Genomic DNA, 10161 nt, shown 5'->3' on the forward strand with positions numbered 1-10161 from the left:
TTTTTTTTTTTTACCTCCCAGATGATAGAGTGCACATGAAGTGCTTAACAGTGTCCGGCAGATAGGAGCTGCTCAAATGGGAGCATTTTTTTTTCAGGGAGTCGCTGGTGTCCCTAAGGACCAGAGGCCCCCTGAACCGGAAAACTCCCAGCGCCTTGACGGGAGCCCCAGGAGGACTGCAATGCCCACAAGGCTCCGCGCCTTCCTCGGAAGTACTTCCGTTTGGCTTCGCATTCTGAGGCAGATCATTGGTTCTCTGGCGTAGGCTTGGTGGCGAAGATTGGAGGAAGGGAGCAGTGCTGGTTTAGGATTGGTAAAATTGCTATCAGCTCCGCCCCAAAGACCCGGAAATGATTTCGGGGATGGGACCATGTGCACTGGAGAAAAGGGTGTTCGGGTGGGTGGGCTACGGGCTGCGGTCAGACCTTGACTGCACCACCATCGCGACTTGACTCACTGAGGGCTGTTTTGAGGACGAGGGACCTGAAGCTGATTGAGAAAGTTCCCGCAGCATTCCGTCCCCAAGCTGCCCCCCTAATGGAGTCTACGTTCAGCAGCCCCGCGGAGGCGTCGCTGCAGCGGAAGGCGGGCACAGCAGGGCTGCTCACTCCTCTCGCGGACTTGGACCGAATGTATGAGCTGGAGCGAGTCGTTGGATTTGTCCGCGACCTGGGGTGTCAGCGGGTGAGGGCAGGCCTGGGAAGGGGTGGCTTATCTCCCTGGGGAAGGGTCTCCCTGAGAATGGGGATATTGTGAAGATAAGCCTTCCTGGGGGTACTCCTCTGGAGGACGGGCTTTGAAGGTTGAATAGTGTCTTCCTGAAAGATTGCCTGTGAGGAGCGCCTGGGGGTTGGAGGAAGGAGAGACCATCCTGACTCCATGGTTTATATTTACAGGTGGCCTTGCAGTTCCCTGATCAGCTACTGGGAGACGCTGGGTCCGTGGCTACACGACTGGAAGAGATCACAGGGTCAAAAATGTTCATTCTGGGAGACACGGCGTATGGCAGGTGTGAACTTGGGCTTGTGGATTGGGGTGAGGTAGGCCTAGGGATCCAGGCTCTCCTAAATGTCTGTCCCCAATGTTTGTTTTTATTTGACGATGATGTCTCTCTTCTGGTGCTAACTCCCTTCTACCATGGTGCCTTTTTTTCACCACATCATCTTCTTCACTGACCATGTTTCCCGCTGATGACAGCAACTCTCTTCCTGATAGGAACCCCTTCAATGATGGTCTCTCCCCTGCAGCTGCTGTGTGGACGTGTTGGGTGCTGAGCAAGCTGGAGCTCAGGCTCTTGTACATTTTGGCCCTGCCTGCTTGAGCCCTCCAGCCCGCCCTCTGCCTGTCACCTTCGTCCTTGGTCAACGTTCTGTGGCTTTGGAGCTCTGTGCCAAGGCATTTGAGGCCCTGAACCTGGACCCCACAGCACCTATGGTGCTGCTGAGTGAGCCAGCCTGTGCCCATGCCCTGGGTGAGGCATTATGCGTGTAGGAAGGGTGGGCCAACTGCTTCGTGCCTTAATTTCCCCATTTTAGTATACTCTCATAGAGCTGTCATTATAGGATTGGCCCTAGCCTTTGTTTTTGGGTCACATTCAGTCTCCTGGGGTTGGAGGGACTCCTGCTTTGCCAGGCCCCACTCCTGACATCACCTCTTCCTCCCCCCAGAGGCCTTGGCTACTCTTTTGCGCCCGAGGTACCTGGACCTACTTGTCTCCAGCCCAGCTCTTCCCTTGCCAACGGGCTGCCTCACTTCAGAGCCTGAGCCCCTGGAGCGTTTTGGACGCCGCTTCCCCTTGGCCCCGGGAAGGTGCCTGGAAGAGTATGGTGCCTTCTATGTGGGGGGCTCTAAAGGCAGCCCTGGTCCTGACCTTGACCCGGACCTGAGTCGCCTGCTGTTGGGCTGGGCACCAGGGCGGCCCTTTTCCTCTTGCTGCCCAGAAACAGGGCAGTGTCAGGACGAGAGTGTTCGAGCTGGGCGGCTAAGGGCACGCAGACAGTATCTGGTGGAGCGTGCCAGAGATGCCCGTGTGGTGGGGCTGCTGGCAGGCACATTGGGTGTGGCCCGATACCGCGAGGCTCTGGCACACCTTCGGAACCTAACTCAAGCTGCCGGCAAGCGTAGCTATGTGTTGGCCCTGGGACGGCCCACTCCTGCCAAGCTTGCAAACTTCCCTGAAGTGGATGTCTTTGTGCTTTTGGCTTGTCCTCTGGGTGCCCTGGCCCCCCAGCCTTCTAGTGGCTTCTTCCAGCCTGTGTTGGCACCATGTGAGCTGGAGGCTGCCTGCAACCCTGCCTGGCCACCTCCAGGTCTGGCCCCCCACCTCACACATTATGCGGACTTGCTGCCTGGTGAGTAGTGGGGCACTGCTTGAACTGGCAACACTTGGGGTGGGGGTGGAGGAGCCATAATTGATCTATTTCGTCCCTTTTTTTCAGGCTCTCCTTTCCATGTGCCCCTCCCACCACCCGACTCAGAGTTGTGGGACACTCCAGATGTGTCACTCATTACTGGGGAGGTCCGACCTGCACCTGCCTGGAAGTCATCAAATGCTCCTGGGTGTTCAGCCCTGACCCCGCGGCCCCAGCTGGAACTGGCTGAGAGCAGCCCTGCAGGTAAGTGTGCCAAATCTTCACCTCTAGCTGAAGTCTTCCCCCACATTCAGCCCACTTGGCCTGAGCGTCCCTTCCTTTGCAGCTTTGTTCCTCAGTTCTCGCAGCTGGCAGGGGCTGGAGCCCCGCCTAGGTCAGACGCCAGTGACAGGAGCTGTGCGTGGAAGACGAGGAATTGCCATCGCCTATGAGGATGAAGGAAGCAGCTGATACCATGTGGGCCCAGAGACACAGATGGACTAGTGAATCAGTGTTGTGACTTTTGGTGTTCCCTGCAGCTCCCTGCACTAATCCCCTCACTCCCCTGCCAGGATCCCAGAAGGAGTTTGGATGGAGGGAGGGCAGTCAGCCCCTCCCTGAGGATAGGACCCTGCTCTGTCCTGTCATGGCACTGGCACAAGACTTAGCACATATTGGCCTAGTAAATGCCTGTTGATTGACTGTTGCGAAAGGCTTAGGAGCTTCCCTGAGGCCTTCTGAGCCCATCTGCTCTCCTGGGAATAGACCAGGATCTCTGGCCAATTCCAGTTCCTGGACTGTAATTGAGGATCTGCCCTTGTTAAAGGGCAGGTGCTAGATGTTCTAGACCAGGCTTTCTCCACCTTTACCCCGTTGGCATTTCATGTCGGATAATTCTTTGTTGAAAGGGGCTGTCCTGTGCATTGTAGGATATTAGTATGATCCCTGGCCTTGACCCAACTAGATGCCAGTAATCTCTCCCCCTCTAATAGTGACAACCAAAAATGTTTCTAGACATTGACAAATGTCCCCTGTGGGGACAAAGTTGCCCCCCAGTTGAGAACCACTGGTATAGGCTGGGGGCCCTGGTGGCACAGTGTGTAAGAGCTCAGCTGCTAACCGAAAGGTCAGCCACTGGAATCTACCACCTGCTTCTTGCAAACCCTATGGGGCAGTTAGTTCTACTGTGTCCTTTAGGGTCACTATGAGTTGGAATCGACTTGATGGCAATGATTTAACAGGTGTAGGCCTGCACTGTCCAATACCAGGGCCATTAGATATACAGGGTTATTTAAACTTAAGTTAACCAAAATTAAATAAAATCGATAATTCAGTTTGTCAGCCATACTGATCATATCCCAGTCCTTAAATAGCTACATGAGGAGTCAGCACAGCTATAGAACATTCCTATCATCACAGAAAGTTCTGTTGGACGGCACTGGTCTACACTGACTCTTACTGTGTTTTTCAGGGAATTCACAGAAACTTGAATAAACCAGATACTTTTCCCCCTTCTCCTTCTTTTTATTCATCAAACACTATAGGTCCTGCACAGTTCCTGTGGGTAGAGAAGTAAATTGAATCTGACCTGATTGGTGTCCTCATAGTGGTTGCCACACAGTGAAACAGTACGGTCTGTGAGGGGGAAGCCCCAGGGGCAGTTGGAGCCCAGAGGAGGCTTCCTAAAGAGGGTGCCACTGAAACTGGATCTCTTGAAGGAAAAGTAATTGTCAGGAGTAATAGAGTGTAAAGGACATTTGGGCAGAGGGTAACCACAGCTTAACCAGTGGGATGGGTGCTTCAAGCAAAGTCAAGTTGCTGGACCCTTAAGGTTGAGAGAGGTGAAGTGAAAAGACACCTCTTGAATATGAAGGTGAACAAGGGAGATGAGGTCTCCAACCCCAGGGATACCCAGTCTAGTGGTAGAGGCAGACCTATAAACTGACCTTGGTGACTGAGGAAAGGTTGGCACCAATCATGTATTCTACAAATCTGTATTGAGCACCCATTGTTTGCTAGGAACTGGAAATACAGCAGTGAGCTCAATGAAAATCCTTTCATGGTGCTTATATTCTCATGGGAAGAGTTAGGTAAACAATGTGAAACACTAAGTAGGCCATATAGTGATGAAAAAAAAAAAACCGTGCCATCCCGTCGATTCCAACTCAAAGCAACCCTACAGGACAGAGTAGAACTGCCCCATAGAATTTCCAAGGGATGAGTACTGTGGAAAAATATAAAGCTGGGAAGGAGAATAGGGAGTGTGGGGGCGCAGAAGTTGTAAGAGTCAAGGAAGGCCTTTTGAAGAAAGTAATGTTTGAGCAAAGGTGTAAAGCAAGTTATGGAGTGAGCCACGTGGATAATTAAGAAAAGCAGAGGGAACAAGTGCAAGGGGCTTGAGATGGGGATGTGGTTAGCATGGTAAAGGAGTAGCAAGGAAGCCAATGCAACTAGAGTTGGGGTGGGTGGGAGATGAAGGCCCGGTAAAAGGGATGAGTAGTCTCATCGAGTGAGGCCTAGCAGGCCATTGTAAGGACTTTGGCTTTTATTCTAAGTAAAAGGTTATTTTAAACGGGGGTAACATGACCTAGCTTTAATAGGCAAGCTTTATAAGCAGGCACACCACCTTCTGGATTAGAAAGGGCTTCCTGAGGAAAGAAGGATTTATGAGGACTAGTAGATTTAAAAAAAAAAAAAAAAAAGTAGATTTTAGCCAGGCAATGGGGTGAGTAAGAAGAGGAGTGCTTCTGACAGAGGAAACGCCACAAGCAAACTGAGAAAGGGCATGGCATGCTCTTGGATCTGGGGTAGAACTGCGTGGCTGGGAGAGTGGAGGCAGCCAGCGGGGGTCAGCAGTGGCTTGGAGACCTCTGTGCAGGCTCCTGTATAAAGCGGGACTGGTGGGGCGAAGCGAGACGGGACGCAGGGGCTGAGAAGGAGCGGGCTTGGGTTGAGAGACACGAAAGGGACTAACCAGAGGTTGAAACACTGTAAGAGCGCCAGAGCAGGAACTAAAGGGGAATGTGGGGCGTCCTCCAAGGCGGGCGCCTACAACAACCACAACCCTCAGCGCCTGCAGTTCCGGCGTCGCCATGTTGGAGGCGGGCAGCGACGCTTCGCAGAGCCGGGCGTGGGGTCACGTGGTGCGGGCGACTCACGTGGGCGGGTCAGGTGACGCTGTGGGGCGGACTCCGGGGTGGACGGTGAACGCAGGGACGCGGTTTTAGCTCTGGCCCCACCGACCCGATCCCCGCCGTCCTTGCCGCCATGACGGGTCTCGCGTTGCTCTACTCCGGGGTTACTGTGGCCTTCTGGGCCACCATGCTTGTCGTGGGTGAGGCCGGGCCCTAGCGGGGTTCAGGGGGTAGATCGGGTCTGTGCTGGCCGGGCTGGAGTCCAGAGGCGAATGGGACACCGGGATGCCGGGCCTCAGCGCGGGCTGTGCACCCCGGGCTTCGGGACTTGCTTCCCGTCTGAGGGGACCTCTGACCCCGCAGAGGAAACCTGGGTTTCCAGCTGCTGGGAGTGGGGCGGCGAGGGGTGGGGGAACGCAAGAGGAACACTCGTCCCTTTCTGTCATTACTGTCCTTTTCCCCCGCCTCACTGCTGTTGTCTCTCTCTTGCTCCTGACCGGCCCTCTTGGGTCACGAGCCAGCTTCTCCAGTTCCTCTTTTCCTGGTCGTTTACACCACCGCCCCCAGCTTGTTGGGTAAACAGCGGTTCGGGCTGGGCCGGCAGGATCTGGTAGGGCTGGCCAGGGCTCTTGCTTTCTCCCTTCCCGTAGGGTGTTCAGGCCTGCCGGGTGATGTGCCTTTGGAGGGGCTCAGTCTGGGAGATGGTGTCACTGAGGGAGACACGGCACTGAGGGAGTGATTGAAAATGGAGGCCGGAGCAGGGCAATCTGTATAGACAGCCATTCTGGCGGCCTGGGAGTGGGCCTGAGGACTCGCCCTTGACTTCTGTGTAGACACACCTTTAGGGAGGTGGCCTTTCTGCTGGTCAGCTCCTTATCTAGGTTGAGGAGTTTCACACTACAGACCAGATCCTGACCCTTTTTTCTCATTGCTGCAGGAATCTGCTACACAATCTTTGATTTGGGCTTCCGCTTTGATGTGGCATGGTAAGAGAGGGGCAAGGAGAGGATCCCCTTAGGAGTTTCCTTTCTTCAGCCTTCCTCTGTTCTTGTCTGAGCTCCCTTCCCTGTTTCCTCCTCATCTCCCTACATGCAGGTGCTGGGACGTGGATCTTTGAGAGATTTGAAGTCTGTTGGACTTGAGGGTGGGGGAGGCTGTGAATTTCATGCTCCCTTCCCCAGGACTGAATTGCTTTCTTCCCCACCCCTACACCAGGTTCCTTACTGAGACGTCCCCCTTCATGTGGTCGAACCTGGGCATTGGTCTAGCTATCTCCCTGTCTGTAGTTGGAGCAGCCTGGTGAGTATTGGAAACCCTAGTGGCAAAGTGGTTTAATGTTACAGCTCCTAATCAAAAGGTCAGCAGTTCGAATCTACTAGACGCTTCTTGGACACTCTATGGGGCAATTCTACCCTGTTCTATAGGGTTGCTATGAGTCAGAATCGACTCGACGGCAACAGGTTTTTTGTTTTGGCTTTGGTGAGTATTGGGGTTTTGGAACTGGGGAGAGGGGCTAGTCATGCAGGGGTGGTGTCATTGGATCCTTAGTCATCTTGGGGGTAATGACAGCTGGGGCTCTGCTCACTGTTTTCTTATCCTTCCACCAGGGGCATTTATATTACAGGCTCCTCCATCATTGGGGGAGGAGTGAAGGCCCCCAGGATTAAGACCAAGAACCTGGTCAGGTAAGCATAAGGGTCCCTGGAAAATTGCCGGACTCAGGTGCATTGGGAGCTGTCTGTATATTTGACCTACAGTGCTGCGCCTGACCAGCCTCCTGGTCAGGTGGGATGTTGGTGGGGGAAAGGTTGATGGAGACTCTTTCGGGAAGAAGGTTGGTTTCTTTCTCAACTCTTTAACTCTTCCAACTCCCCTCCCTTACCACTACCACCACCAGCATCATCTTCTGCGAGGCTGTGGCCATCTATGGCATCATCATGGCAATTGTCATTAGCAACATGGCTGAGGTATGGAGGACCCGGGTCGGGGTGGGCATCTGTTCCAGTATGTTGTACCCAATGTTTAGAGATGGGGTGGGGTAATGGCATAGGGAATGGTTTCTGATTACTTTTCTGCTTCTCTTAGCCTTTCACTGCCACTAACCCCAAGGCCATCGGCCATCGAAACTATCATGCAGGTAGGTGGGTATGTGAAGGCGCACAGCTGGGGCCTCATACCTGCTTCCTGCCCCCACCCCAGCTGGGACTGTTCATTTTTTGGAACCCTGCTAGTATAGTGGTTAAGAGCTTGGCTGCTAACCAAAAGGTCAGCAGTTCAATCCATCAGCTCCTCCTTGGAAACCCTATGGGGTAGTTCTGCCCTATCCTGTAGGGTTGCTGAGTTGGAATCAACTTGACAGCAATGGGTTTGGTTTTTTGGTTTGCCTACTTTGGCCTGCTTTGCAGAGTTAGGGTGGTGGTTGGCCCTGTCAGTCCATGTTGGGCCCTTGTCTTTGTTTCCCTTGTGCCTGGCTGAACTTCAGTCCTCCCTTCCCTGATTCCCACAGGCTACTCCATGTTTGGGGCTGGCCTCACAGTGGGACTGTGTAACCTCTTCTGTGGAGTCTGCGTGGGCATCGTTGGCAGTGGGGCTGCCCTGGCGGATGCTCAGAACCCCAGCCTCTTTGTAAAGATTCTCATCGTGGAGATCTTTGGCAGCGCCATTGGCCTCTTTGGGGTCATTGTTGCAATCCTCCAGGTGCTAAATTCCCCCAGAGATCCTCTGTATTCTTGCCCCTAACCAGCTCTCCCTCCTTCTGAAGGAGCTGGAGTGCTTCTCTTCTTTACCTATAATGGTAGAAATCCCAAACACTTCCTTCCACCTCGTCCCCATTTTCTGGTTTTCTTCTTTGACACTTTCAGTTTATTTTTGTGTTTGATTCATCATCACTGACAATTGTCTTATTTTTTTTCCTGTTTTGTTTCTATGTATCTTTTTCTCATCCAGTCTCTTTCTGTATGTCTTTTTCATTATCTCTTTGTCATTCATTCCCTGTCTACTATCTGTGCTTATTTGTGAACTAGACTGGGTGAGATCTGTCTATGAGTCTGTCTCATGTGTTTTACTGTGCCTCTCAGGGCCTGTGTGTTTCTGTGCCTCTTAGTAGGATAGCATGTCTGAGTTGTATGTGTCTTGTCTGACAATGACTGTGTGGATTTGTGATCAGTTTTCTCTGTTCCACAGTCTAACTGTGACTGTCTGACTGTTCCTGTTCATCTGTATTTGTCACAGTGTGTCCATTCTGTTCCAGTTATCCATATGTTGTTGTCTGTCCGTTCAGTCATGGGTTTGCTAGGTTTGATCTTCTGTCATTTGTCACTGTCCTTGATTTCTCCTGTTCTTCTTTTGCAGACCTCCAGAGTGAAGATGGGTGACTAGATGATCTGTATGGATGGGGCTGTGCCCCACTCTTAATTTATTTGTGGTTTTCCTGAGACAGCTGGAGCTGTGCCCCTTAGCATTTCAGGGAGCTTGGTGTTCAGGGCTCTCTTTCCCGTCACCTCCTGCAGCCTGTCGACTTGGAGGCACTGCTTGGTGGATCCTCATGTGGGAAGTGGGCCACTGACAACTGTGTGCAGTTGTGCATTTGGACCTCCTACATGCACCCCCACCTTTACCCAGTGTTTGTGAAATAAATGTGGTGGTATTTGTCTGGATCAGTGCAGCTTCCGTAGCCCTCCTGCGCCACCTCCTTTCACAGAGAAAGTAAACAGCCTCTTGCCAACTTTCTGACTATACACACCTGCTGTGATCTGGACAGGGCTAGTTTCTTGAGGGGAGAGGGTAGGGGTTGTTGACTGGAATGAGGGTCTCTGGGGATGTGGTCTCTTGGTGTGTTTGTGCCTGGGGTCCTCCTAGCTCCATGTCCTCAAGGCCCTGTCTGCTAGGTCCAAATTGTCTGACTGCATCTAATTACCTGGTTACCTTCAGGCATCCATTACCCCCTACTCCTGTGGGGCTTGGAGCCCATTCATCCACCTGTCTGATGATAATCTGCCTCTCTACTGATAATCCCAATGCCCATCCTTTCCAAGCAACCTCTAGTCCGACCCCTTGTTCTCAGGGCCCTGTCTAGCTCTTCCCACTCCTGTCCATTCTCAAATTCCCTTCTTCTACCCAACCTCCTACAACTCCGGAAGCCCCAGCCACCTTCAGGCCACCTCTACACCCTCTGTCCACACCTTTAAGGCTCCTGCCCAACCAGCAGCCCGTCTCGCTGGAGCGACCCTGTAATCATGAACCCATTCATGAGTTGATAAATCCTTAACCTTCCACTCTTGGTATGCCCAAACTTCAGGTCCCCTTACTTGACTGAGTTCACACTCCTTCTCCCGCCATCCCGCCTCCGGTCAGACCTCAAATCAAACCTTTCGACGATCTGACCAATTTCTTACGCACCTCCCTGGTCCTGCGCAGCCTCCACCCTTTGCTACGCCGCGGCCTGGCAGCCAGCAGGGGCGGGCGTCGGAGCCGCGCGCGGCGGATGCGGGCGCGCTGGAGGCGGGGGCCGCGGGGGCGCGCGCGGGCGCGCCGGCGAGGCCTGCCCCTCCGAGGCGCCGTAGCGCGGGAGGGAGGCGGCGGCGCTGTGCTCCGTAGGTCTGCCGGTCCGCCGGTCCGTTCGTCTGGCCAGCCGCCCGGCCCCGCCCTGCCCCCCGGGGCGGCTCCGCTCCATGGCC

The 10161-nt window shown here is 53.5% G+C and overlaps 2 protein-coding genes across 5 annotated transcripts; both read left to right on the forward strand.

Annotated features, from left to right (window-relative positions):
* Positions 1-17: 17 nt before the first annotated feature.
* Positions 18-5416, forward strand: DPH2 (diphthamide biosynthesis 2). Of its 4 annotated transcripts, none has more exons than XM_003415351.4 (6): positions 18-684; positions 897-1009; positions 1248-1471; positions 1668-2351; positions 2439-2615; positions 2698-5416. In XM_003415351.4, exons 1-6 carry the CDS (start codon positions 538-540, stop codon positions 2820-2822), a joined length of 1470 nt encoding a protein of 489 aa, XP_003415399.1. In that variant the 5' UTR covers positions 18-537; the 3' UTR covers positions 2823-5416. The 4 variants fall into 4 exon arrangements, with proteins under 4 accessions (XP_003415399.1, XP_010593592.1, XP_023410397.1 ...); XM_010595290.3 differs by having other exon boundaries at positions 19-632; XM_023554629.2 differs by lacking the exon at positions 1248-1471 and having other exon boundaries at positions 19-684.
* A 102-nt stretch (positions 5417-5518) lies between these two features.
* On the forward strand, positions 5519-9141 carry ATP6V0B (ATPase H+ transporting V0 subunit b). Its single transcript, XM_003415551.4, has 8 exons — positions 5519-5685; positions 6423-6471; positions 6701-6784; positions 7093-7170; positions 7383-7452; positions 7571-7622; positions 7992-8182; positions 8837-9141. The coding sequence occupies exons 1-8, from the start codon at positions 5619-5621 to the stop codon at positions 8861-8863; spliced, it is 618 nt and encodes a 205-aa protein (XP_003415599.1). The 5' UTR covers positions 5519-5618; the 3' UTR covers positions 8864-9141.
* The last annotated feature ends 1020 nt before the right edge of the window (positions 9142-10161 follow it).

Source organism: Loxodonta africana, chromosome 3, assembly GCF_030014295.1.
Source record: "Loxodonta africana isolate mLoxAfr1 chromosome 3, mLoxAfr1.hap2, whole genome shotgun sequence".
Classification (NCBI taxonomy): Eukaryota; Metazoa; Chordata; class Mammalia; order Proboscidea; family Elephantidae; genus Loxodonta; species Loxodonta africana.